Below are 27,827 nucleotides of genomic sequence, written 5' to 3' on the forward strand. Positions count from 1 at the left end.
CACACACTTGACAGGATGCCCGCAACCAACCAACCAACCATGTGGCAATCAACGGTGCAATGTGCAACATGTCTAAGCGATTGCATTCGGAAGCGTCTCGCTAACGGAGTGGGTGCAACAACACGAGTAAAGCAGGGAGGGGATTTGAATCGGTGTGTCCGTATACTGTTAGCAACCATCGCAAGATCAACATGTGTTGAGGCACAACAGGCTGATTTGTTTGGCAGAGGTACTGGCATGTTCAGGGAGCGCGAGTGCGCGATCGATTTGCTCGAAAAATTAAACAAACAACTCAAACTACAATAAATAGCGCAAGCAAGCGAAACAACCAGCATCTCTGCAGCTGACGGTTGGGGTAAATGATCAAAGGGAATCACAAAAAAGGGGGTACATAATGCAGTTTACTTGTCGTGCCCAGTCAACAACGGGACGAACTTGAAACGAAAGATGAAAGAAACTATTTTAAAGCCACAGTTTGTTTATAATAAGCTGACAAAATGCTGCTTTCAAGTAGCGCTTCAAGTAGCAGATGTGTGACAAAACTGTGGCAAATAAAAACGATGATCGATTTAATCGGGGCACAATGACTCAGTGTGCGTTGCATACCGAATAAATAAAGCAAAATTCATCGTATCAAGCGGACGAACAACGGATCAATAACTTGATATCATAATTTCACGTAACATGCTCCAAAACAACGCGAACGCGAAACGCGAAGACGACATGCAAATCGTCGTTGTTTGTCACAAACCCACCGTGCCGGCATGGCATACCTCTGATAAGCTCGTTGCTCCCTTTTTATACAGAAAAATCCCTTCCAAACGGTGGGCATTTGTGGGCATGATACTAATAAATGCAATCGTAATCGTTACGATAAACCCCAAATTCAAGCGATAAGAGAGCATACGCGCGCATCACAATGGTGATGTGTTCTTTAAAGCACACCCACGACTCCGATCCCACTCCGGCTATTGTTTAGTCGGATTTCGACTACGGCAAAATCCGAACCACTAGTTCCGCCCAGAGTCGTTCAGAGTCACTCCGGAGTCGTTCGGAGCCGGACTCGTCCGGAGTCGTCTGGAGTCGTCTGAAGTCGTCCGAAGCAGTGGAGGGATCTCGGAATCGGACCTACCCGATTCCGATTCCTTGTTCGGAATCAATTCCGGAGCCGATTGTAGAGTTGACCCTGGAATTGATTCCTTGGTCAGAATCGGCCCCTACAACGGAATCATAATTGACTCCAGAATTAGAATTAGCTCCGGAATGTGAATTAGTTCTTGAATTGAAAAAAAAGTTTTAGAAGCGGAATCAGTCCGGGAATTTCCATGAGAAAGGATCTTTTACTAGTATTTATTTACTAGTGTTTTATTTTTTGTGGTTATCAATACGTAATATGATTGGATTCCGATTCTGGAGTTGATTCCGGAACCAATTCCGAATCCGATTCCGGAATCGATTCCGTAAACTGTTTCCCGACCTACTATCCGGAATCGATTCCAGAAAAATGCGGAGCTAGACGGAATCGATTTAGACAAAAACTTCATTTTTCCCATCACACTTCCCATCACTCCGAAGTTGTTCGGAGTCGATCGGAATCGTCCGGAGTCGTTTGAAATCGGAGTCGACCGGAATCGGAATCATTCGGAGTCGTCCAGAATTGGAGTCGGTCGGAATCAACTGGAACCGTCCGATACAATGTGCTTCATGCATTTCATTTCGTTGTGTTTTATAGTTTTTCACTTTGCGCGCGCACTTCGTATACAGGCCTTTGTTTTCAGGGCTGACTCCGATCCCAACCGATACCAGACGGCTCCGACTCCGAACGATTCTGAACGACTCCGAACGACTCGGGATGACTCCGAACGACTACAGTTGAACTCGAACTCCGAACGACTTCGAACGAATCCGGACAACTCCGGATGTCTCCGGATCCGAACGATTCCGGATGACGCCAACTCCGGACGACTCCGGGTGATTCCGGGAGATTCTGAACGATTCCGAACGACTCCAGATAATACAGGGCAGATCTACCTTCGGGAGTTGGTTCCGAAATTATTGGAGCCGGATCGGAGTCGATTCCGGATTTTTGCCAACTTTACCCATCTCTACAGCACAGGCAAAACGGTTTCGAAATGGCAAACTGGGTGGAATTGGTTTTTAGTACCTCAATAAATATGCGTTCCAATTAGGTATTCATAGCCGATTTCACGTATGAAGAACGTTTTTGAATATAGCCTGCGGTTGCGTTCATCTCGTCCCTCGATTTGGAAAGACTCAATTGCAAGACACACATCGCGCAAGCAAACCACACACTCGCCGAACCCCTTTGTCCGGGCAGTTTCCGATCAAACTAGACACCGTGTGGCCTCTTTCCAACAAACGGGCGGATCCTTATCTCGACCCTGAGGGCCACCGACCGACCAACGATACTAACGTTTCTTCGTCCTCCGGCATATGGCAACCGATATCAGCACCAGTAGCAGCAGCACCGTAAGGACGTGCAAGATGTTAAAAGATATGGCTTAGTCGTAAGAAGCAGAAGGGGAGTGGGGGAGAGTGCAAAACCACACCACCAAGGGGCGGCAAACACGCAGAACTTACCGAGCAGCAGCAGCTTAATGTCCTTGGCCGCCTGGATGCCATCCTCCTTGAGGTTGCGCTCGATCTGTTTCGACCGGGCGACGGCCGCCCGTTCCTCTGCCGATGACGTGCAGCCCATCGCTTTGTTTCGCAGCTTTGCTGGGATGCTGCCGGTTGCTTTGTAACTGGCAAAGGGCAAGGGTATTGTTTTCTTGTCAAACACACACACACGCACACACACACAATCTAATGCACACAAGGACACAAGGAAAGCGCACACTGTATCAAGATCACTGTTAACTTAAGCTCTTTTGGTCGTAATTTTTAACTTTGAATCATAAAAGGAACCTTTTAAATACTGTAAAATCACTTCATCGCACTAACGGCACTTCACTAAACTTGTTTTCGGTGCCGAAACCTAAAACGAGACACAGAAACACAGTTTCCGGCAGAATTTCACAGAAACATTCTTACACACGCGGCCGAATACTAGCGTGCAACGGTTTTTGCGCCTTTTTCACTTCAATCTACGCCGTAATTTGATTTATTATATCCCTCAACTCTTTTCGCACCACATAGTAGGCCACTGGTGCGTTTCTGCCACCAGTGAAGTTACTACGGAAAACACGCCACTTCTCTTTGTACCGGAGCCACACAATGTTCTGTGCAAATTGAAGCTGAAACCAAAAAAAAAGGAACGCTGAAAATAAAAACGATAAAAAATCATTTGAAGCACAGAGCAGAGAACCTTTCTCGGTTTTTGGAAAAGTCGAAAGTCTGTTACATATTACACCATTCGTCCGGCGGTGGCATCTGAGCGTTAGAGCCGTAAGTTTCCCAGCGCGTGGGTGTGCTTGCTTTTAGAAGAGTTTCCCCCGCCCGTTTGTTCCTTCTTGGAAAGAGACACCCTTTTCTCTGTCGCAACTTTCTCACCATCGCCATTAGCCATTTAGCTTGATATCGCTGTTGTTGCTGTTGTTGTGTGCGGTGCGGTGTGGTGATTGTGGTAGCTGTGGCATTTCGAAGTCTGACCACTAATTACACTTTATGGGCAGAAGGCATCGTAGAAGCCGTTGGCGGTGCCTGATTCGAGTGCTGGTGGAGAAGCTTTTCATCGGAAAAGAACTTTTGTAAGATAAAAATACACACACCAAAACGGGAGCATCTTACCGGTGAAATTGTGTTCTTTTCTTTTCAAGATGCTGGTATCATTTCACCGTGCCAAGTACTGCAACCGATGTTTGCACAAGTGAGCACAAGTCTCACACGGCGCAAACGGCGCTACTATGTTCAAGCTCCCTCCCAGCGGTTGCTTTTCGCCATAGCAGGCGTGTATGTTTTAGCAGCTTACCAGCAAACGATCAAACACGATCGATTCCCATTATCACACGACGCTTTTTGTCGCTTGTTAAGTAATGTAATGAGGTTCTCACTCCTCTCGATTGCAATACGGACTACACAAATCAGGCGCGGATAAGCGGCGCGAACACGTGGAGTGGCCGCCCACCAGCCCCATCCCATAGGAGAGCGGGGAGATCGCTTGTGCTAAAGGCCCGGGAGGGTCAAGAAATAGACGAAGCAAAATGCTAATCACAGCACTCGCAGCTGGCGCACGCAGCTACACAGCCCGAGCAGGGTGGTTTTGATTTTCTTCTCACGACAATTAGCCTTGATTCGCGAGGGATTGAATCATTCTCACGATTAGTGCACAAAAGAGGGAGTACCGGGGGAGGGGAGGAGTCAGCCCATGCGATGCTGCTCGGCGGTGCATGTGCAAGTTGAGTCTTTCCCTCCCGGCTTTGTGTGCCGCCGCATCTTCTCCATCGCTCGCTGCATCCGCCCCCCGGGGTGGGAGAGGAGGGCGCATAGATGGGTTAATCTATCGCTTAACCTTCAGATGGGATTTTGCGTACGCCAGAAAGAGCTCAACAACATCCGTCATCTCCCGAACGAACAGGGGAGGTTTCGTTTTTTCCCTCTCTCCACCAGGGCGGAAAGTTTGCGGCACTGATTTCTAGAACAAAAAAGCATTTATTTTGAGTAACATTTCTAAATGCGTTAAATAGTTATTTTAACTGTTCAAATATATATTTTTGAAAATTCGCCCAAAACAAACCTTCGAAGAAAAAGAAACACAATCGGAAACGTTAGGCTCTTCGAATAATTTACCTTTTTTTTAATTTTCGCGTATCGATAAGGGCAGCTAAGCAGAACTAGCTTTCCACTTTATCACACTATTTCTCACACACGCTACACCCAATGATTCACACGCCGCCAGAGTAGAACGGTTTTAGTCACACACAAACTAAACACAACTGCTGGCTGCTCAACAGCTGATCTGTTTGTTGGGTTTTCTTTCCCCTTCGCATCCGGTAGCGCGTCGCCTGAATCAATGCCGACTTTAACTTCGGTTTTAGGAAAATCAAACGATCCAACGGACGATTAGCTTACAAAATATGTTTGCTGTTTAGCTCAGAGCTCAACAGACCCAGACCGGAAAAACTCGCGGAACGGTGCTGCTGCGGTGGACGAGTGGACTGGCGAAGTTTTGAAATTCATAGGAAAACTGGGAGAAAATCGGTTTCGTTCAGTCAACGATCGGTTGACATTTGCTTTCGTTAAATCGGGTTGGGCACTGCGGGCGTCACTTGACAGTTCAAGCCTAATCGTTGGTGCGTTGATGGTTTTGTTAAAAACTGGAAATCTTCCCAAGTGCCACAAATCCACTAAACGACCACTAAACGGGTTCTAAACGATTCAAGATCTCAACCTAAACGGAATATAGAAAGACTTCGTTTAGCAAACGGCAAACGATTCATGCATTCTAAAAATAGCTAAAAGTTGGTGGCGCCACCTGTTGGTAAAATACCCAACCAGTGGAGGTTTCTCGCTTGGAGGAGAGCTTTCTCATTCCCTCTGAACTGTTGTATGGTTATGCATTGAAATTATGCATTGCTAGAACTAGAACGGCGATACGATTGTTTAAATATTAAACTCCAATGGAAACCACCAGCACTGAAGCAAGTGAGAATAGAGTAATGGTCGCTGGTGTCGCGATACCCACCGTATCTTGACAGCACTACCATTCATATAGATGTTTGCTCTGAAAGTTAGAAGGCTATATGATTAGATGAAACTTGTCGAAACACATTGCAAGAAAAAGATAGCAATATAATGATGAGTTGTAATACGCCATCTATTGAGCAAACCAGTGAAGCTAGGGAGCTTTCGTTTTTTTCTATGGACATTTGATTTTCCAGTCGTTTTAGCTTAATCTGTGGCGTTTGGGTTAGGTTAAGTATTTAAATAATAGTATCGCCGTTCTAGCTCTAACGATACATAACTGAAATCCTAAACCTCTCAAAACGAAGAAAGCTCCGCTGTATAGCTATCCCACCAAGAGATGGCGCCACCAGGTTTTTGTTGTTGCAATTTTTAGAATGCATGAGCCGTTTGCCGTCTGCCAAACGAAGTCTTTTTATATTCCGTTTAGGTTGAGATCTTGAGATATTTAGAACCCGTTTAGTGGTCATTTAGTGAAGTTGGCACTTGTGAAACCATTTTCTTTAAAGAAAATCACACGTACGATAGGATATGTTATGCCAAAGCCAACGTTTGAAGGATAAACTTCAAACGAATGTGACAATATTTAGCCGTGTGTGATAACCGCTTAACATTAGATTTTTTCTAAAATTTCACTGGATTTTCAACGTTTTGTGTTAAGTGAAAACCTTTGCCAACTATTGCTAATAAACATTTTCAAAATTAATCAATGCAAAATTCAGTCTAAAAATTGTTAAAGGATTTAACAAACAAACTGGAGCAAAAATTTATTTGAAAAACGAAATTGCCATTCTAATTGCATTTATCTAGTGCTCAACTGTCATGCTGACATTTCCAGCACAGTCTAGAACGCAGGGTGCAGTTGTGGTCCAACCTGTCGCACACCACCATTGAAACAACCCATCCAAGGCAAGGTGAAAAGACGTAATTGCTCGTCAGCGCTCAAGTTAAAAACATTTCCGTACGCCCATAAAAGCCAAAACACAGAGCCCGTGCTTAAAAGCAGTGAGCAAAGTTAGCGAAGAAAAAGTTCTGCACACAGACAGACAGACAGACTGCCAAAGACATCAAAGAGTGCATCGGTCTCTTAGCCAAAAGTGAATTTTGGTGTTGAAATTCTAGTGCAATCGAAACCAGTTGTTTCCAGTGTTATTTTCCTCCAGTCATGGCCACGTCATTTGCAAACTTTTCGTTTGAGCGACTATCGCAACAAATGGGTGCAAAATTGTAAGTTTTCCTCCGATTATGGCGATGTGTGGTAGTGTCAGGGGTGGAAGGGACAGTATTCAGAGGATCTCGAAAAATCTCGCTTTCTGTGGCTGCGGTTGTATTTCACCTTCACCCCAACATCCGGACACGGTCGTTTCTCTTTCCCTCTCTCTCTCCTTCCAATTCAATTTTGTTCCTCTTCGATAACAGTTTGTCAAGGTCTTTTCATGTGATATCAAGGGTGTACGTGCACGCGCGTGTGTGTATGTGCGTTATGTGTACATAAACATTCTAATTGACTGTTAATTCGTTCTCTTTCTCCCCTCTCAGGGATCCTCGGCTGCGCCAACATCTGTCCAAAGTGTACGGCTGTTTGGCCGCCACCTGCAGCACGGCCACGGTCGGTTCGCTCATACACCTGTCCGGCATCTGGGAGGCCGGCCTGCTGAGTGCGTTCGCGTCCCTCGGACTCATCCTGGGCATGGTGTTCACGCCGGACAATGGTAAAAACTTCGTGCAGCGGTTCAGCATGCTGATGGGCATCGGGCTGTTCACGGGCCATTCGCTCGGCCTGCTGCTCGAGCAGGTCATCTACATGAATCCGGCGATCGTCGTGACGGCGCTGGTCGGTACGACGACCATCTTCGCCTGCCTGACCGCGTCCGCCTTCTTTGCCAAGCGCGGCAAGTACCTGTACCTCGGCGGAATTCTGATGAGCGCCCTCAGCACGATGGCCCTGATCAACCTTGGCAATCTTTTCTTCCGCTCGTACATCGTGCAAGACGTAAGTAAACGCCACTTAACGACCTGGCCCTCACCACTACACACCCATTTCGCTCTCTCACTCTTTCTAACACACACACTCTCTCTCTCTCTATCTGCCTACACCTCCAACATAAACCGGAGACGCATCTGTTTCGTTTCCCGGGTGGTAAATAATTGAGGCATCTTTTAAACAAAAGAAAATGCGTCATCCGTGGCCGTTGAATTAATGATTAATTTCTAAGCCTACTATGGCGTGCGTCTTTCGTATTGGCTGTGCCCGTGGCCCGGCAAGCGTGTGCAGTAGGGAAGCACCACGTCATCACTTGTAACAACAGCTGATGCAACAATGTAGCTCATGTAAACAATCCATCCAACAATCGCATTATTGTTGTCGTTAGAACATAATTCATTGATTTAGGGACATTTTATCTCTTGCGTGCTTTTAAATGCCATCTCTCAAACTTTCTTTACAATTCCAAAACACCTGTAGCTAACAAAATATATATCTATCCCTTTTCCTTTTAGATTTCCCTCTACCTCGGGCTGATCGTGATGGCCGGGTTCGTCCTGTTCGACACGCACATGATCATGGAGAAGCACCGCCTGGGCAGCAACGATTTCATCGGCCACTCGCTGGATCTGTTCTATGATGTGATTAGCATTTTCCGCCGCCTGCTTGTGATTCTTGCCCAGCGGGAGGATAACAACGAGCGCCGAAAGCGAAAGAGCAACTAAAAACCGCAAACCCCAAAGCTAAAACCACCGAAGAGCAGAGATAGCGTGTGTGTGTGAGAGAGAGAGAGAGCAAGTGGTCACAATCTAAATACCCTCGCTTCTCGGTGGGCCCTCACAGCCTACTTGTTTTTTCCGTTGCTCTAAGTTTGAACATGGCCAGTTCTTGTTTTTGTTCTTGGCCACCGCATGCAATACAATATCATGCCAAGATGGTTGTGTGCGATTAGGCACGCATATCTTTATTTACACTCTCTGTTTGGCTTTCCGTTTGTTCAATGCTAAACAGGTTTAGTTTTGTTGAAATTCAACCATGCTTATGTGAGAATGGAATTGCAATTTGTGTTTCAACATTTAGGATGTTGTGGCGAATGGTTTGTGTTTGTTGCAATAGATCTGCAATAGCTATCGCACGGCTCGCACGACGATTCGCAACTGACGCACGGGTTGATGTCGTTAGGGAAAGTTAGTTATCAGCACGTGAGCGTCGCGGTTAGTCTTTTTCCGCACCTAGAGAAGCAAAGATAAGATCTTATGAAATGATAAAAAATCCTAAACTGTGTGTGTGTACGTTTTTATGAAGTACTTTCTAGTACACACTCGTATTTAAATGGAAAAAAAATCACATTTCACACCTCTTCGTTGTGTGTGGCAGCGTGATGACACATTGTTTGTATTGTGCGCGGGACAATGGGTAGTACTTACTATTTCCGGGTAGAATTGTTGTTGCACACTTTTGCTGAATTCAAATATCTCTTTTTTGGTTTGTTTTGGAAGCCTCTCATCTATAAGAATACATCACTCTCGTTCATGCGCCACAAAACTGCACTTTGTCTGTTTGTTTATTGGAATTGAATCGAATCTTGGAGGTGGGCAGGCAGCGCGTTGATGCCCACCTTGTGCGAACAAAAAAAAACGAAAAAAAAGCGCTACGAAGAGATTAGAAACCATTATAGAAAATCGTCGTGTTGTGTGCTCAACGTGTGGGTACCGGGTGGGAGTATTTGTAACTTTTTCAGCCCCCGGGGCAACCCAAACCCGAACAATCTGGTGGATGGTTTTTAACGTAAATATTCCGTCAGTGTTGCATCATACTAGGTGTGTAAGTTCATGTTACTCGATGGAATCCGCTAATGGATGAATAAAATATTTTACTAATTTAAACACATGAGTGGGGAGAGCTACAATCGGTGCAATAGGTTCGTTCGAGAGAAAGAAAAAAGCTCTCTGGTGAGCTCTAATTTTAGAATTTAATTGATAATTTTAGCAGATTGATAGGATGTACCTTTACCGAGTGCTGCTAATCGACCCACACGATGCAAACACCGTTGGAGAGGAGGAGGAGGACCTTTTGAACTTATTTTTGGAACGCAGCGCAGATATAACAGGTCAAACAAACTCCACATTTCAAACTGTAACTATCGTACTTCTTTTTTTATTATTATTTTTACAAACAACGTTCCCATCTTCTCTTCCAACTCGCGTAAATTCGCTGCAAACGCCTAACCAAAGAAAGAAAAGATAAATAAACGCGTACCACTCTGGCGTGTTTGCGCACTATCGCAAGGATACAGTAGTAGATAGGTAGTGGTAGATGAGTAGAGTAGTTGCAGTAGTAGTAGTTGCAGTAGTAGTAGTAGTAGTAATAATAGTTTTTGTTTTGTAATAATATTAGCAGTAGAAGCAATTCACTTATATTTTACCATCAGCTCTACCGTAACACCAATATGGATTGTGTTTGTTTTTGGTTTTCATTGTATTATTTTCGTTTCGGTGTGTAGGGTAATTGAAGATGTCGTATGATGGAAGAACAAAACGAATCTATGGTAAGAAAACTGTTTTGTAACACATTCGCCGGAAGAAAATCGACCGGAAGCAGCAAGGTAGCGAAGGACAGGCATTCAACAGGATGGTATCGTCGAACAGCCCTTATGTTCCCTTATGCCCCCAACAATGTCGTCCCCTAGTGCGGTCGGTCCCAGCAAGAAGGAAAGGAAGGTAACTGGTGGATGTAACTTTGTTCCTGATCATCATTTGCAGTTGCGGCGCCTCCTTCTGATCGTTGGCAATGGCAATGGTGTCCCAGTCCGCTGCCGCTTACTTGCCAGCATCGTTCATCGTTTTCGGCAGGCTTAGGAGGGAGTTTATTAGCTCGGAGTTACGCTTCGCGTACGGTGCCCGCGGGACGACGGCAATCGGTTGCCGGGTGTGCTCGTAGCTGCTACACGGCCTGCACGGCGGGAAGCTGGTCAGCTCGTTCAAAAAGTCCGTCGACTGGTCGGCGAGCCATTCGGCCAGCTGGCGGATGTAGAGCTGTTTGAAGTAGGAAAAGAGCAACAATATCAGCAATGTTCAACGTTATCCAACGTTAAGAGATGTTATCGCGCTTCTTGCGGTTGTAGCCGTTTCTTGGAAGGGGGTTTAGTGATGCCTTTATCACAGATAACTGAACGTCACCCTAAGTGTTTGGAGTGCGTGAAAGGTAAAGACTGAATCAAGAAGTCCTCGTGACGATTAGATCACTTCTTATCACGATAAGAGCCGCTTGAGAATCTAATGTTCTGTGTTCTGAGTTTTAGACACACACACATACACACTTCAGAACTCACTTCTCTATCCAAATCCCGATCATCCTCGAAAGCGGGCAGGGCCGCACTCGCTCGGAGCCACAGACAAACCAACAGTACACAGGCAGCACTAACTTTAGCCATTTTGTAGTGGTACGATAGAAGAAAGAATTTCACTCTTGGAATAATCAGCTCAATCCGTTTAATATCCGTTGTCTGTGAAGATGGCTGCCAGATATATGTATCCACACCAGCGAGCAGCTCTCTGAAGAGGTTGTGACAAGTTCTCCGGTACTTCTGTTACTGATGGGGTCAATCGGTGGGATGTAACGCTTTTATAGGGAGCCGTGCGCGTACTACATCTGGCGCACTATCCTACGCATCTGGTCGTATCTGGTCTGCCTTCCCCCTAGCCCGGAAGCCTTCCACCCATCCGCAATATCTGTTCTGTGCAGTTCGAACATTCCGAACGCATCGAACATCGAGTCCTTGCGCCGTAAAATCTCCTGCTGAGAGCGCGCAAATTTTATTGCCATGGCATTGATGTTGAGGATGAAAGGGAGGGGTGGTTGGGCCCATTTGGGGGTGAAGATATTGTGTTTGTCTGTAGGTAATTTCTCTTTCCCTTTGCGCTCATCTGCGGCTCATGTCAACTGCAGGCGGGCAAAACATGCGGAGACGAACCTGAGCACAGAGCAAGGTAAGCCAATGTAAATAGGCAAATAGCACTGCAGCACTTATGTTGGACATTAAATTTGATTTCTATTTGTTTTTGCAGGCCCGAGATCGCGATAGCAGTGCGTGCCCATTACCACACATTAGGGGTTTTTTTCATGTTCAAATGGAATCCTGGCTTTGGAATTAAGCGCGTTTAGCGCGGCAAAAGCAAGGAATACGGAAGATACTATCGGAGTGTGTTTGAGCCAAATGGGTCGAACCATTCATTCACCCAATTTTCATTTTCGCGCCCAAGACCGTTAAAAAGACGGTAGTAGATACGGTGCTGGTAGGGGGTCGTGTAGTTCATCAGGCTGAGGACGAACCTGAGGTTTGAGGGCAGGAACGGTTCAAGACTGCTGACATAGGTGGTGGTATGGTTCAAAAATAGATCCAGCATCTAAGGGGAACTCGTTCGTCATTATGCAATTTTAGGAGCTGACGAATTGACGCAACGGAACGGTTTTATGTGGGCAGAAGCTTCTCGAACTTTTTACCGTTTATTTCTGGCCATGCTTTCGATTGCGTCATTATCGGAACTGGGCTGCGAGATTCGTTTGGAGGGCAAGTTTGGGAGATGTAATCCGTTATGAACTTGAAGATGATACTTCTTTGTTTAATCTTTGTCGTACATCAGGGTCGTTTTATAGGTCCATAGGTTGTGGAGAAAGTAAATTTATAATCGAACACATTCTAAATGCCGCAAATCTTGAAGAAGATGGCGGAAACAACAACTTGACATGGAACTTGCAGAGGAACTTGTACGAACTACCACGAAGTGAATGAACTGGACGGTAACATTTAACAAAGGCTTCACATCAAATTATTTGAACGCTACAACAGACTACTTTGATCAACCTATAGACGATGTTGTATCCTGGCTAAAGCTTCGTATACGGGAACATGTCCATCTCCTATTCAGCTTGTCATTAGGGAGTGTCATTCACTACTGGGAAGAGGACCATCTTGTAATGAAATGCTAATTCTCATAAAAAGATGCTTCGAACATCCTCCGACATCCTGGAAGCCACTCGTGCAGTCGTTAATCGAGCTCATCTGGCATCTATGAACAGAATTTATCATTCGAATTGTACTGGGCGACTTTGTCCATAAAATTTGTTTCGGTCGTTCACCACAATTGGCAGACTTCTGACCAAGAGCGGATCCGGAAACTGCTGCAGTTGACCAAGATAGTTCAAGAAAGGACACATCCAAAGGACTAGAAGGCTGCTTATGCTAGCTGAGATGGATGTTAAACTGATCTTGAGCGAAATCTATCGATATTAGTCCTTCGTCTTCTTCTTCTCATTTGGAACAACAACGCAACATCTGTGACCCAAATGATGATAATCGGTCCACACGGGGCTTGAACCCATGACGGGCATGTTTTCAAGTCGTGCGAGCTAACGATTGTTCGACAGGATCAAGAAACTCTTAAGAGAATTCTGATTGAAACACTCAAAAAAGCTCCTTGAATTCTGGGATAAGCATTTTAACTCAGATCTTTTATTGAAAATGAACCAAAACTTAACATTTGTGGCTTTTAGACGAAATATGGACTAAACAGCTAGTAAATTTTACCTCAAATTACCTCCAACACACTCAAGTAAACTTACAACGCTGTGTAGCGGCACCCTAAGCATGTTTACTGCATCTCAAAAAACAAAATGTAAACAAACGCGCGCCCACTGTACGGCGTACCCTAAACGTCAAGCCGCTAAAACGTCAAACCGCTGCCACATTCCGTTACCTGCTCGGCTGGCTGGCTCTGGTGAGCGGGCACAGTGTCCGATCGTCGACGCAAAAGCAAAAGGCAAGTTTCGTAGGGGGGAAGCAAGAAGAATCTATCGTCGTGGAATTTTTGCATTCGCGTTCGTGTACGTGCATCAAATCCGGCCCTCCAGTTGGCACGATCACAGTTGGAACCGTCGGATGGTGGTAAAAAAACAAAAGTTTCGTGTAAACAACGGGATTCCAATAGCAGAACACATCCTGTAGGGTCGGGTGTGCGTTACCCTTGCCGTGTGAAGGAATTCTGAACGGTATCCGCGATCGTTCTTGTCTGCCAATCACTGCTGCTGCTGCATCTCAACTGCACCACCACCACCCTTTTCAGGCGTCACCATCGCATCACAGTACAGGTGCAGCAAAGCAGAATGCACCCGACGGCTGCTCGATGGTGGCCCCATTATCGCTCCTGAGAGTGTGAGACGCCCATACGTGTGTGTGCCAAAGTGTGCAATAAAATGAAGCGAAATTGACATCACCCACCTCTCGATAGCGGCTGTGAGAAAACGCAAAAAGAACCTTCCACCCCACATCACATCACAACGTCCCGCACAACGTATCAGGGATGTGTAAACATTTATTGCATTTTGTGAAATAGCGTAAACTAATGTGCGTCCAGGTTGACTGAGCATCGAAGGTGCGTTGGGTTGTTTTGTGCTTGTGATTAGAGTTTCGGTTTGCTTGGCTTGTCCCCCGCCGCCAAGCACCAAGTAGGCCTTGTGTTTTTGTTTTTCCCCACCCAGAAGCTATATATCGGTCAGGGGCGTTTATCGCGGCGGTTACTGCGATTGTTGGCCACTGGTTCGCAGTGGCCTAGGGTTGGGTCTAATACAGTGTGTCATCAACGCTTTCTATTGGATTTATTACAGTTTTTGATCGTTTTTGGGCATCGTGACGCATAGAAAAAAAATCCTTACCACAAAAACCCCCCGGGTTCTGATCGTTTCCCATTCTCCGATCTTCCTCCCTTCCAAACAGTGCGTGTGTGTTTTGTGTCTTGCGTATGTGTGTTCCTACCAAGTGTGAGGTGTTTCGGTGACGTGGCAGCGGATCGCCGTAGCTGAAAGCTTAAAACACAAGCGTCACGTTGCTGCTGCGGGTCGCAAAAGTATGGAAAAGTTTCCCCTGAAAGGCACCGGCAACATCAGCAGCAGCAACAACCTTTCGATATCATCCGCCGCCACCAACCATCCGCTCAGTGGTGATCATCCGTCTTATCAGTCAGTTGGCAGCAAGGTAAGGTCACATTTACAGTTTTCTTTGTTTTTCTCTTTTTTTGTGGTTGCTTACCTTCCGGAGGAATCCGGCGAATGGAACACCGGCCGGGGCGGAGGTTTCTGTTCTGTTTGTCCCGGATGATAACTTCATGCAAGGGTGGACCGAAACTACGGACGCGCACCCGTGTTTGCGGCCTTCGTTAGCCGGAGGCTGCGATGTGTGAAGAGCAAACACAAACGAGGCCTGTTTTCCCTCCCGGTGTGATCCCATTCTTTCAACAAAAGAAAAGAAAAATTCTTGCGATTTTACAACAAATACATTTAATCAGCCTCGCAGCATCTACTAACAACAAAGCAATCGTTTATTAATTAATGAAAGGGAGCGAGTCTTTTAGATAGAAGCTTGCCAAAACACCTGGCTAGCACACCTGAGACATCTGGTACGTGAGATGATGAGACGTTAATGATAGTCGCCCCACAGGCAGTTAGATACAAACAAACCGATTCCACTTATCGTGTGCTTCTCAGTTTTATCAGTAGAGTAATGTAAAGTTGTCTCTAGGTGTTGTTCCGCCGGGGCAAGCTTACGGTGCAAAATTTACGATCCTCACGAGCAAAAACTAACATTCTCCCGCGGTCCCGGAATAGAGGCTGACTCTGTGTCCAATAATCGCTTTTTAAGATGGTAAGGTCTAATAATAAGGTAAATGAGTAATTTGGTTGCTTTTGGGTGTTATAAACGGGAAGAATAATAACATTTTAAGGGGGTAGACAGTAATACATTTGCTCTTAGTCGTCCAACGTATGCTTTCAAGCGCAATTCAGCATTTACTTACCAAATTTGATAACGTTATCAGTTAGTTAATAGGCAGTTTGGCAGTGACAAAAACAACGAGCCAATCAGACTGATCCTAGAGAACGTGTTGCAATTTATTCAAAACTTCGGCTTTATCTCCGATCAAATGTTGTGAGAGGCTTCCTGTTTGTTGGATATTGCCAATCTGATAGCTATACTAGTGATGAGTAAAGTTGGCAAAAATCCGGAGTCGACTCCGTTCCGACTCCGATAATTTCGGAACCGACTCCGGAAGGTAGATCCGCTCAGCATTATCTGGAGTCGTTTGGAATCGCCCGAAGTCGTCGGGAGTCATCCGGAGTCGTTCTGAGTCGGAGTTGTCTGGAGCATCTGGAGTCGTGCGGATTAATCCGGAGCTGTGGGTAGTCGGAGTCATTCGAAGTCGTTCAGAATCGTTCGGAGTCATCAGAGTCGTTCGAAGTCGCAAAAGAAAAAAGAGAGAAGGAAAAAAAAACACAACGAAATGAAATTTCTGATCACAAGCATATTGCACCGGACGACTGCGACTCCAAACAACTCCGGGCGACTCCAGACGACTCCGGACGATTCCAGACGACTCCAGACGACTCCGGACGATTCCAGACGACTCCAACTCCGAATGACTTCGGACGACTCCGACTCCGAACGACTTCGGTCGACTCCGAATGACTCCTGGCGACTCCAGACGACTCTGGACGACTCCAGACGACACCGGACAACTCCGGACGACTCCGGACGATTCCGGACGACTCCGACTCCAAACAACTCTGGGCGACTCCAGACGACTCCGGACGACTCAGCACAACTCGGGACGACTCTGGACGACTCTGGGCGACCCAAGACGACTCCGGAACCTACCAACCTTACCTATCACATGAGCAGGGAAGATCCAGTCACGTTATGAAACAGTTCTTGGAATAGATGATTAAAGCTGTTCAGAAGAAGCTGTTGCAATTTGTTGTTTCTTTAGCTATCCGATCAAAATGGGGTAAGTTTGCAAATTTCCTACAGCATATTCATTGCTCGCGAGATGGTTTTCAAACAGCTGTGCTGTCGAAAAACAGCTCGCAATTGTTGAATAATGCTCTGTTACTTTGGAAACTGACTCAGAAAACAGTGTATTGAGATGGGAATAGCATTGAATGACAAAAGGGCCATTTATAGTACCTCCGAATTCTGTGACCGAATCGGATTAATTTTTGGTCATCAAGGTCATTCCAGCATTCCAACACATCCCAATACAGATAAGCGTAGCGATGAAGTTGCCACTCTTAATGATTTTTTAATGTATGATACCAACTGGTCTGTAACATTGAAAAGAGCATTAGCCTTTTAGGAGCATTGTGAGCCTTTTTTACAAACAAGTATTATTCATTGATAGCCACGAACTTTTTAAATAGTGGTAGTGAGAATTTCACATTTTTTAGTAGAAAGAATTGCGAAGAAATCTCTACGAAAAAAAAAATGCACCTCAAGATTATTTTCTAATCAAGAAGACGGATTACTCACAGCGCTAATAGAACGTGAAACAGTAATCAACGTAGAAACGGTTTTATGCCCCCCCTCCCTCTCAATGCACTCCATTGCATCTTTCTTCAGTGTGCATCTGTCTGTTTGATGCACCGCAAACATTCCTTCCCTTTCTCTCCCACATAGTGGTGTTGTGAGTTTCACCACCACCACCCCCTCCTCTAACTGTTTGCTCAACTTTCCTCTCCAATACAAAAAAAAAAACTAACGAATTTATTCGCGACAAACATGTGCTTCTCCGAAAGGAGAATTATGCTCTGTTTTGCTTGCGTCTCGCTTTCGCCTGTGCAGCGAATCGGAATAAAAAACAACATCCCTTCCTCCCCAAACACCCACAAAAAACACCCGCACATCCTCCCCCCCCCCACTAACACGGATCTAATGCTCCCCATGGTTGGCGCTCTCTCGCGCGCGCGTTCAAGATGCTCTCGGGCTGTTCTCCGCTCCCGAACGTCTTCCGTATTTTACGTGCGATCATGCGCAGTTCGAGACGGGACTTGACGGGATTGATTTTTGTGTTGGCCGACGGGAGCTCTAGAGCGTGTGTATGGTGTAATTCCTGCCCTGTGGAAGATTCTTCCAATCGTCGGGAGCATTTGTTTTTCCCCAGATCCCCAGCTGGCTGTGGCAGTGGCAGAGTGTCCTACGTTCGTGGCTAGAGCATTAACCAACCATCCATCCTCCCCGGTTAGTGGTGATAATGGGTGAAATGTGGCCAGTGTTTGCCCCTTCCGGGCAAGTATCTGTCACAGCTTTTTGGGGTGGATTTCTGTGTGCGTGTGAAACTGTTGTCAACGCCGCCACTGCTGTGCGTTTGATTAGCGTTGTGTAGTGTTTGTTGGTCCATTATAGCGGCGTGCGCTTGACGTCACCACACGGGGCGATGATGATGTGTGGTTGTAGTAGGCACTGAAGTTAGCCACGCGTGTCAAATAGTTTTGCATCCAGGGAAGCATCTGCCCGTTTACCAAGTGTCCCTTTTTCCGGGGAGTTCCTCACTCTTTTCTGACCTTCCCATTGCTCTCTCTCTCTCTCTCTCTCTCTGTGGTTCGTCTCGCGAAGAAAAGGAAATTGTGTCACTCGTTAGTGTCAATTTATCTAACAGCTGAGAAGAGTCGTCTTCCAAGACGGTTCCTAGCTACGTGTGAGGTCTGTGTGTGTGTACCACTCCCGGTTATAAAACGCCCTTTTGCCACATCCTGTGTGTTTTGCACAGTGAAGGCAAAGGTTACAAAGGTCCTCTAAATTTGTGTGTTTGTGTGTGTGTTTTTTTTTAACGAGGTTACACAAGTGCCCTCGTTACCCGCCCACCCCGTTAGCGAGAAATTATTGCATCTCGTGTCTGCGAAAACTAATTAAAAGTTCGTCTAATTTCTGCCAAAACCATCCAAGTTGGCACAGTTTCGTCGCCCGCTCAGTCGTCCAGTTTCCGGTGTTCGGTCGCTTGTTAACATCAACCCCACCCCTAACGCCCCCGCTACCTCCACTGAACGATTCACATCAACCTCTGTTTTCCGTCCCTTTTCCTTTTCTCCGTCGCACCGGTCTCCCGGCAGCCCGGCAAAGGTTCTCCAGCGTCCAGTGCGGAACGACACATCACCACCACCACCTCCCTGACAACTGCGCCGGGCACGGTCGGGGCGGTACCGGTGTACGAGGCGGACGAGGACGGCATGATCGACATAACGCCCGGGAACGGCGGCCTCACCAACCCGAACTACTCCTACTCCTCCTACTCCGCGAATGGTGGCCGGCAGGACGGTGTCGGTGCGCCCAGCAGCGCTGCCAACAGTAGTGCACCGAGCATAACCACCACCGCCGGCGCATCCAGCAACGGCGGGGCCAGCATAGGCGGTGGAGAAGGGCCCGGCGGCATGTCTTCGCCCACGCACACCCGGTTCGGGCGCGACTTTCATCACTCCGATCATGAAGGTAAACGGTGGAAGAATGTGTGCTTCCCTGCCCCTTCACCTCCCCTCTCCCTTTCCGGGATGCGGTTACGTTCTTCTTTTTTGTGTTTTCTCTGTGTGTGTGCGCATATTAGTATCCTTTTTTTGACGGGCGCACCAGATTGGATTAAGAGTTTGCCCTAAAAAGGACGAGAATAGATCTTGCTTTCGACGTGAAAGGTCCAGATGGTTCGTGCGCAAATCCATCGCTTCCATCTGTTCCTTGCTGGTTGAGGGCAGAAAGAAAATTTAGTGTAAATTGTGGTGCCAATTAACTTAAACAAATTGAAGATGTGTAAAAAAGATATAGTTTAAAGAAAAAAATGGTGTAAAACAAACGATTAGAAATTAACGAGTAGTTCAAAACGGCCGTTTTCCAATTCCTGTTAAACTTCTTATTAGATTCCTATTTGATGCCACGCTCACTCAAGAAAAGCTTAATTGTACACTGAAATAGACGCTTATGTTGCTTCAATTAATTGTCCTACTAACAGCTTAGCCGGTGGTTTGAAATATATTAAAATTAATACGCCTGTTTTTGTCACCATCACATACAGATACATTAACCGTTTCGTTTTCCGGTAAAATGGAAGGTAACGTTACTGCAATTTATCATGTGTTGTTTGTGGGAGTTTTGCGTTCTTACTAAAAACCGTTATGATTTGGAAAAGTGTGTAAATGTGTGTGTCTATTTGCGCGCTCGTGTGTCCTTTCGTTCGCAAAAGTATATTTAATATAATTTAATGTTAATCTTTGCTAACCAAAAAAGCTTCTCTAACTGGGTTAATCAACTAAACTAATCATACTATTAAATTAAAAAAAGCCCAATATTGCTATGTACTTAATAATTAAACGATTTGCATGTACTTAAACTCATCCTGTAACGTATTCGGAACCTTAAACGACGGTTAATGTATTTTGCTTGCTGCTGCAAGGCACTGTTTTGGACTTATTTTCTTGTGTGTGTTTCATTTCCCTTTCTACATGTGTCGTGTGGCTGTGTTTGTATTGATTACATTTCTTTGAATTTCATCTAATATGTATTTGCTCTTCTTTTGTTCCCTCTGTCCCACAAAAAAAAAACAAAGGTATTTCATTTGCCGGCATGACGGACACAAGCGACGACATTCCCGGCATCGGGCAGTATGAGGATTTTCACACGATCGACTGGCAGCGGGACATTGCCCGGGATCGAATGCGCCATCGGTACATTGTGAAAAAGCGACAGGACTCGTTCTGGGATCTTTTAAAGGTAAGACGAAACCGAAAATTTTATTTCTATGCAATTGCTAACCTTTCTCTCCGTTTCTTTTCATCACTCGCAAACAGGGTGCACACGATGCGTGGTCCGGCTGGGTGTGCGTACTGCTGGTCGGCCTGTTTACCGGCTGCGTGGCGGGCGTGATCGACATCGGCGCGAGCTGGATGACGGACCTGAAGTTTGGCATCTGCCCGCAAGCGTTCTGGCTGAACCGGGAGCAGTGCTGCTGGTCGTCGAACGAAACGTCGTTCGACAGCGGCAACTGCTCGCAGTGGTACGCCTGGTCGGAGATCTTCACCTCCTCCCGGGAAGGGTTCGGTGCGTACGTGATATCGTACTTTTTCTACATCATGTGGGCGATGCTGTTCGCGCTGCTGGCCGCATCGCTGGTGCGCATGTTCGCGCCGTACGCGTGCGGCTCGGGTATACCAGAGATCAAAACCATCCTGTCAGGGTTCATCATCCGCAGCTATCTGGGCAAGTGGACGCTCATTATCAAATCGGTCGGCATCATGCTGTCGGTGTCGGCCGGCCTCAGCCTCGGCAAGGAGGGCCCGATGGTGCACATTGCGAGCTGCATTGGGAACATACTGTCCTACCTGTTCCCGAAGTACGGGCGAAATGAGGCGAAAAAGAGGGAAATCCTGTCGGCTGCCGCTGCGGCCGGCGTGTCGGTTGCGTTCGGTGCCCCGATCGGTGGCGTGCTGTTCAGCCTGGAGGAAGTGTCGTACTACTTTCCGCTCAAGACGCTGTGGCGCTCGTTCTTCTGTGCGCTGATTGCGGCGTTCATACTGCGCTCAATCAATCCGTTCGGCAATGAGCACTCGGTGCTGTTCTACGTGGAGTACAACAAACCGTGGATCTTCTTCGAGCTGGTACCATTTATCGGGCTGGGCATTATTGGGGTAAGAACGCGGAACGGACGCTGGACGCACACGACAGGGAAATATGGGAAACTGTACTGATTTATTTAATGATTTTTGACCACGACAGGGTATCATTGCGACGCTATTTATCAAGGCGAACCTTTGGTGGTGCCGGTTCCGCAAGTACAGCAAGCTTGGCCAGTACCCGGTGACGGAGGTGCTGATCGTCACGTTCATTACCGCGGTTATTGCGTACCCCAATCCGTACACGCGCATGAACACAAGCGAGCTGATCTATCTCCTCTTCAGCCAGTGCGGCATCTCGAATCAGGATCCGTTGTGGTAAGTGTGGGTTGGATGGAAGCGAAAAAGCGAAGTAAATGAATTTAATGGTAATAAATAATTAAATGCACTTTTGCTACTACTTTCTCCCCATTCAGTGACTACAATCGCAACTTTACCGATGTCAATTCGGCCATAGAGATAGCGGCGGCCGGGCCGGGCGTCTACAAAGCCGTGTGGCTGCTAATACTCGCCCTCGCGATGAAGCTCATCATGACGATCTTCACGTTTGGCATGAAGGTACCGTGCGGGTTGTTCATTCCTTCCCTTGCACTCGGTGCCATTACGGGCCGTATCGTTGGCATTGGTAAGCGATCAACGGTTGCATTGGATGCATTTTACAGGTGAAAAGCAAATGTCTGAACTTGTCTGACCTTTCTTGTTTTCAGCGATGGAACAGCTGGCGTACAACTATCCCAAAATATGGATCTTCTCTGGGGAGTGTTCCACCGGGGACGATTGCATTACGCCGGGGCTGTATGCGATGGTTGGTGCAGCCGCCGTGCTTGGCGGGGTCACCAGAATGACGGGTAAGTGTCAACTAGAGGTGTGCCAAATGAACCAGAACCGTACTGTTCATTCGGTTCACGGTGAAAAATGAATAAACCGGTTCACAAGAAAAGAATGCTTGGGTAAATTTACGAATATTGGTGCAATTTGTGGTAGTATAGATGTTTTTAAAGGATTTTTAAAGTGTCAGAAAGGTAAATTTATGAATATTTTAACACATAGCAATTGGAATATGTTTTATCTTCGCAATCACAACCATTCACGGTAACACACATCAAATTTACTAAAAAATACATATTTTTGTGACTGGTTCGTTGTACCTATAATGGTGGTATGGTTCCTATAGTCGTCGTATTGTGTTCCTATAGTGGTGGTAAACAAAGATACATTCAAAACAGTGTATAATATCAATGAAACTTAGTTTCGAAGCTGTTTTTGGGTGAATAGCAAGGATTGCTGCCATAATATTGATTCCTGTGTAATTTGATCGTAAAAAATGTATAAATTTAATTGATAAAAATATTGACTAAAGTGCTGCATTAACACCTGTCGTCATCCCACACCCGGGAGAGTGTGCTTGATTTGAAGTCGATTTTTCCCTCAGCCAGATAAGCTAATTTTGGTCTTTTTGGGTAAATTACTTATAGCAAACTCATTTTTGTTGCTTATTTTAGTGAAAACAGTTGGACATGTCAAAAATATCCTCGAAAAAACAATCTAAAATGACCAGTTTTTATTGTTTTTTAACCTTAAAAACTATGAGAACATGCATGTTTTGTGTACCTAGAATGGCACTATGGTAAAAAACACTTAAAAATGTATAAATATGGTCAAAAGGCAGTTAATTTTAGTGAAACAATATCATGTCATAACAGTTATGTTAAAAAAAGTAATAATTGTGTTGTTATGTGGTCATTTAGAATGTTGACAAAAATATGAGTATCGTTATGAAATACTAAGGATTTTGGAAAAATGTTGATACCTTTCACAACATAATGGATTTCTCGGTCATTGGGTAAGGGTTTTGAACTTTTTCCCCCGTTGAATTTTTAAACCCTTCAAGAAAAATCAGATAACATTTCACACTAACATAAATAACCTAATTACTTTTAAATTGTCTTATTCTAGTAATACAGGGTTTTCCAGGGGTTAACATAGACACTTCCTTGGCTCTTTCCTATGGAAAGTGAACTTAATATGATGGAAATTAGAATCTATGGCACCCTTGATGGACGGGCTCCATGGAAATTCCTATTGGATTTGTCCAACAAGGGTGCTATAGAGTCCAATTCCCATTACATACAGTTCATTTCACGTAAGAACAAGTCAATAAAGTGTCCCACAGCCATGAAAACTCCTGGAAAACCCTGTAATAGTCGTATTGCATTTTAGTGCAATACCGCCACTATTGGCACTACCACTACTATATGTACGTTTACCCTATAGGTCTTTTACTACATCAACATTTAAAAAAATAATATGACAATGAGTTCAATCGTTCATGAGCATTTCGAAAAAAATGAACAGAAAACCTTCCAACATTGCAAATTTAGAGACAAGACAAGAAATAGTCGATTTTAAACTCTTTGTATGAATCACTTTCCAGCATCTAATGGATAGAGTTTCGATATTGGCTTGCTTTTAATGCGATCAGACCAACGGATTAATCTGTAGTTCTACCGATTTTAAAATAATGCACCAATTCATAGACTTTACTATTGTAAAAGAACAAAAGAGCCGCAATCACGTTTACGTTCACAGCAATTGAACGACTCGGTTCACTAGCGTTCACTTAAAAGAACCGAAATGCCCACCTCTAGTGTGAACCGCGGAATAAACCGTGAATCGGTAAAATACAATGTTCTTTTTCTCGTTTTAGTGTCCCTTGTGGTTATTATGTTCGAGCTAACCGGCGGTGTCCGATACATCGTGCCGCTGATGGCGGCAGCCATGGCTTCCAAATGGGTTGGCGATGCCCTTGGTCGACAGGTAAAATTGATTTACAAATTTACAGCTACGCTCCAGTTCTAAGCGGCATACAAATGGCATCTTTTCTCCTCCCTACAGGGCATTTACGATGCGCACATAGCGCTGAACGGTTATCCGTTCTTGGACAGCAAGGACGAATTCCAGCACACAACGCTAGCGGCCGATGTGATGCAGCCAAAGTGAGTCATTCTCGCATCGGAGAAACAGAGGGCAGCATTGCAATTTAAACCACTTCCCTTCTCGCTACTTTCCAGACGCAATGAAACGCTGGCGGTGATCACTCAAGACTCGATGACGGTGGACGACATCGAGACCCTACTCAAAGAGACTGAACACAACGGCTACCCGGTGGTCGTTTCGAAGGAGAATCAATACTTGGTTGGCTTCGTGCTGCGAAGGGATCTAAACCTAGCCTTAGGTAAGAGACCGCCGGGTTGAGAGATGAAAGGTACGGAATCGGATTGCAATAACCGGCATGTTTTACCCTTTTTTGACAGCTAATGCGCGACGCATCATTGACGGCATCACTGGCCAGTCGCTGGTAATCTTCACCTCGGCCCAACCGGTCCAAAACCTTGGCCCGTCGCCGCTGAAGCTGAAGAAAATCCTCGACATGGCCCCGATCACCGTGACGGACCAGACGCCGATGGAAACGGTCGTCGATATGTTCCGCAAGCTGGGCCTAAGGCAAACGCTGGTCACTCACAATGGGTAAGTACGGCTGTGGGCAGTTGAGTTGTGCGTAACAGCAATGATGGCTCACTCCCTTCTTACCTTTTAACCTTTTTAGGCGATTGCTCGGTGTAATAACCAAAAAGGACGTCCTGAGGCACGTGAAACAGATGGACAATGAAGACCCGAATACTGTTTTGTTTAACTAAGCTCTAACTAGCTATTTATAATGATATACAGTAGATATATGCGCAGGCCTTCATCCCTGGTCTTTCTCCCCTCCCTGCCATCTCCCCCTTCCCATGTGCTGCCACCCTCTTATCGTCGCAACCCCCCGAATGCCATCCAGGTGCTGGTTGGGAGCATAATTTAGCAAACAAACCTCCAGGCAAACGTTAGAGAAGCTCTCTCTTCCTCCCTATCCCCAAAACGTGCTAGAATTCCGTGGCTACCGTTATCTGTTGGCATTAGAAAGATATGATAGCAAAAAGATATGTTTTGTTGGTGTAGCAAGGAGATGGAGAAAAACATACACACACTAAAAACAGTGCAATAATATACAAGCCGGTCTTTTTTGATTACTTTTTTTTATGGTGGGAGTATAAATCCTGCCAAATTTCCCGCACCCTCCCCCAATCACGGCAAGCAATAGTAGTGTCCATTCATCCAGCAATGACGATGGTATTAGAAGAACCCTGTGTTACGTTGTGCTAGCATTTTTGGAAGAAAACAAAAATTGTCAATAATTTGTATTATTCAGGCAAAATGATTCATTCTGTTCCGTTGTGATCAAAAAAGCAAGAGAAGCAGCAGTTGATAGACACGCTTCAGCGTATAGATAAATATCATGTTAGTAAAAAAAAAACAATTAGGAGAGAAATATCAAGAGGCGTACCCGGGGGGCGCCTTGTGTACGTAAACGGGGGGAAACAGTTTTACTCTCCTACATTCTCTCGTCCAGGACTTATGACAAAACAGTTATCATATATTTTTTACACAAACACACAAACACAAAAACTCAAAACTGTGCAATCTAACCGAACCGATTGTGTAGCGTTGCTGGTAACCGTTCGTATGTATGTATGAAAGGAAGCAAAAACACGAGTAGACAAATTACATTTTGGCAAAGCAAGCAAGAAATGGATCGAGAGGGAAAGAGATTATGTGAAGCATCGCATTGAAAACGAAAAGGAACATTATAATAAAATTGTATATTTATGTAATAAAACAATTCGCTCTTGTAAGTTCGTCTCTGTTCGGCTGGGAGAGGGGAATTTAAGGAAACTTTTCCTGCAGCTTCGCCCTCAGCGCATCCTTTACCGTTGCCAGCGGTGCCCGATCGATGAGATTCATGTTTTCCTGCGGATCGATCCAATGGTCGTACAGCTCTTCGCCGTAAATTGTGCTCCAGTCTGGAAAGAGAAGGAGTTTAGGTTAAAAAGAACGTTTGCTTTGATCCATTCCCACTTTGCTTTACCCCGCTTGAAGTAGTCCGGATTAAACTTGATCCACGCCGTGTACCGGAATCGATCCGTGCGCATACTGTAGCCCATTATTTTGATGTGCCGCAGCTTCGGTTCGTCACTGTTGGGGAAGAGTGATGGGTACGTTCCCGGTCGTGGATACTGGCTGTATGCGATCCACTCGTCTCCATCATTCTCCCCATGCCCGGTGGAATTCCGCTGCATCAGCGGCACTAGCGACTTGCCCTCGGTACAGGTGGTCGCTTTGTGCGGCCGTTGCTCGTCGCACCGTGGCACCGGTGGCAATCCCGCCAAGTCTACCAGCGTCGAGTAAAGGTCCAACAGTTCTACCACATTGTCGATCTTCTGCTGATGGGGGGTTTGCATGTCGGGAGCTCTGATCACGAGCGGAATGCGTACGGCCGCATCGTAATTGCTGTACTTGGCCCACTCGCCATGCTCTCCCAGTGCCCACCCATGGTCGGACGTAAGCGCCACAATGGTGCGGCTTAGGTCGACCTCCTGCAGCAGCTCGCCAATCAGTTCATCCACGAACGTAACCGCAGCGTAGTAGTGTTGCCGGATGCGTAGCTTAAAATCGTCCGGCACAGGGCCGAACGGGAAGCTTACGTTGAGCTGGCGGAAGTCGTCCCGATTGCGCACGTCCAGGTACGAGCTCCAGGCAACGGTCGGCAACCCGTACGGTGGGTAGTCGAGATCGAGCGTGGCAAACTTCGCGACCGGATGTAGGCCCAGATACTTGGCCGGGATGCGGAACGGGATGTGCGGTTTGCGGTAGCCAACGGCTAGAAAGTATGGTTGCCGGCCGACCGTGCTGAGGAACCGTTTCGCCTCCTCGGTACTCTCGATGTCGGGTAGCGTGTGCAGGGGTTGCGTTTCGAGCCGCACAGGGCAAAGGAGATTGCGCTTCAACCGTCCATCTGCCGGATCGATGCACACCGCGGCGTTGGAGTACTCGTCGGTCAGCGGATGGAAGGTGGGCTCGGACCAGCTCAGCGGGAAGTCGTCCGTAAAGTTGGACGATGCGCCCGGGTGAAACACTTTGCCGACGGAGTGCGTACGGTAGCCGTGCTGCTTGAAGTACTGCGGCAGGGTGGTGTAGTTGCCGGACGTATGGCGCCAGTAGCTGTAGAAGTCGTACAAGCGCACTGTATCCGGCCGTCTGCCGGTCAGCATCGAATTGCGGCTCGGTGCGCACAGAGCTTGCTGAAATGCATTGACGATGGGGTTTGGGAGAGAATAAATGAAAATGGAATAAAGAGCCCCACCCCAATCATGCGCTTACCTGTGCAAAGGCATTTTGAAAGAAGAAACCTTGCTGCACCAGCCGATCGATGTTGACCGTGATGGCGTTACCATCGCCGTAGCCGTAATTTATCACCGGGCGAAAGTCATCCAAAATTATCAACAGCACGTTGGGCTGATCCGGCGGTCGTTGTGTTGCGGTTGTGCTTATCAAAAAGGTTAAACAGAGCAAAGAAAGCAATAAACGCACTTTGCAACGCCACATTGTTTACGCTCTGACTGCGCAACTGGATGCAACGGAAGTTGAAACAAAAGTGATAACAATTGCGTCAGCCGAGCTTGTTGAAGGATTGCAAGAGGAATCACAACCGAAACAGGGGTTTTCATACGTCACATAACCGAAATGGATTTTTTCGATTTACGATGCTGGTCACGTTAATAAAAGTCTATTAGAGAGTCGATAAAACTATTGCTGCTGATAGTTTCAAACTAAGCGTAACGGATCA

The 27,827-nt window shown here is 46.1% G+C and overlaps 5 protein-coding genes across 15 annotated transcripts in view; 2 read left to right on the forward strand and 3 right to left on the reverse strand.

Annotated features, from left to right (window-relative positions):
- LOC120898335 (G protein alpha o subunit) overlaps positions 1–5,117 on the reverse strand; it is a 64,726-nt gene extending 59,609 nt beyond the window's left edge. The window contains exons 1-4 of one of the 5 annotated variants that reach the window (XM_040304044.1): positions 4,750–5,117; positions 3,751–4,594; positions 3,514–3,687; positions 2,602–3,280 (exon numbers count right to left, since the gene is read on the reverse strand). In XM_040304044.1, coding sequence (XP_040159978.1) covers positions 2,602–2,719 — 118 coding nt within the window. In that variant the 5' untranslated portion in view covers positions 2,720–3,280; positions 3,514–3,687; positions 3,751–4,594; positions 4,750–5,117. Of the gene's footprint in view, positions 1–2,601; positions 3,281–3,364; positions 3,688–3,750; positions 4,595–4,749 lie in introns of those variants that run through there. The other 4 variants (XM_040304043.1, XM_040304047.1, XM_040304046.1 and 1 more) reach the window with 4 other exon arrangements.
- A 1,426-nt stretch (positions 5,118–6,543) lies between these two features.
- Positions 6,544–9,517, forward strand: LOC120894227 (bax inhibitor 1). Its single transcript, XM_040296693.1, has 3 exons — positions 6,544–6,870; positions 7,183–7,636; positions 8,143–9,517. Exons 1-3 carry the CDS (start codon positions 6,809–6,811, stop codon positions 8,350–8,352), a joined length of 726 nt encoding a protein of 241 aa, XP_040152627.1. The 5' UTR covers positions 6,544–6,808; the 3' UTR covers positions 8,353–9,517.
- A 234-nt stretch (positions 9,518–9,751) lies between these two features.
- Positions 9,752–11,222, reverse strand: LOC120894228 (protein PDF). Its single transcript, XM_040296694.1, has 2 exons — positions 10,959–11,222; positions 9,752–10,662 (listed from the first exon to the last, which is right to left on the reverse strand). Exons 1-2 carry the CDS (start codon positions 11,058–11,060, stop codon positions 10,447–10,449), a joined length of 318 nt encoding a protein of 105 aa, XP_040152628.1. The 5' UTR covers positions 11,061–11,222; the 3' UTR covers positions 9,752–10,446.
- Positions 11,223–13,452: 2,230 nt separating this feature from the next.
- Positions 13,453–25,823, forward strand: LOC120906666 (H(+)/Cl(-) exchange transporter 3). Of its 7 annotated transcripts, none has more exons than XM_040318517.1 (14): positions 13,453–14,058; positions 14,400–14,657; positions 18,560–18,935; positions 19,510–19,545; positions 20,041–20,204; positions 20,282–21,118; positions 21,207–21,421; positions 21,520–21,728; positions 21,811–21,951; positions 23,811–23,920; positions 23,999–24,099; positions 24,175–24,338; positions 24,418–24,631; positions 24,711–25,823. In XM_040318517.1, exons 2-14 carry the CDS (start codon positions 14,532–14,534, stop codon positions 24,799–24,801), a joined length of 2,784 nt encoding a protein of 927 aa, XP_040174451.1. In that variant the 5' UTR covers positions 13,453–14,058; positions 14,400–14,531; the 3' UTR covers positions 24,802–25,823. The 7 variants fall into 7 exon arrangements, with proteins under 7 accessions (XP_040174451.1, XP_040174473.1, XP_040174460.1 ...); XM_040318539.1 differs by having other exon boundaries at positions 13,453–13,592; XM_040318526.1 differs by having other exon boundaries at positions 13,453–13,571; positions 14,291–14,657.
- On the reverse strand, positions 25,789–27,757 carry LOC120906700 (iduronate 2-sulfatase). Its single transcript, XM_040318569.1, has 3 exons — positions 27,362–27,757; positions 26,070–27,282; positions 25,789–26,004 (listed from the first exon to the last, which is right to left on the reverse strand). The coding sequence occupies exons 1-3, from the start codon at positions 27,584–27,586 to the stop codon at positions 25,868–25,870; spliced, it is 1,575 nt and encodes a 524-aa protein (XP_040174503.1). The 5' UTR covers positions 27,587–27,757; the 3' UTR covers positions 25,789–25,867.
- Between the last annotated feature and the right edge of the window lie 70 nt (positions 27,758–27,827).

Source organism: Anopheles arabiensis, chromosome 2, assembly GCF_016920715.1.
Source record: "Anopheles arabiensis isolate DONGOLA chromosome 2, AaraD3, whole genome shotgun sequence".
Lineage (NCBI taxonomy): Eukaryota > Metazoa > Arthropoda > Insecta > Diptera > Culicidae > Anopheles > Anopheles arabiensis.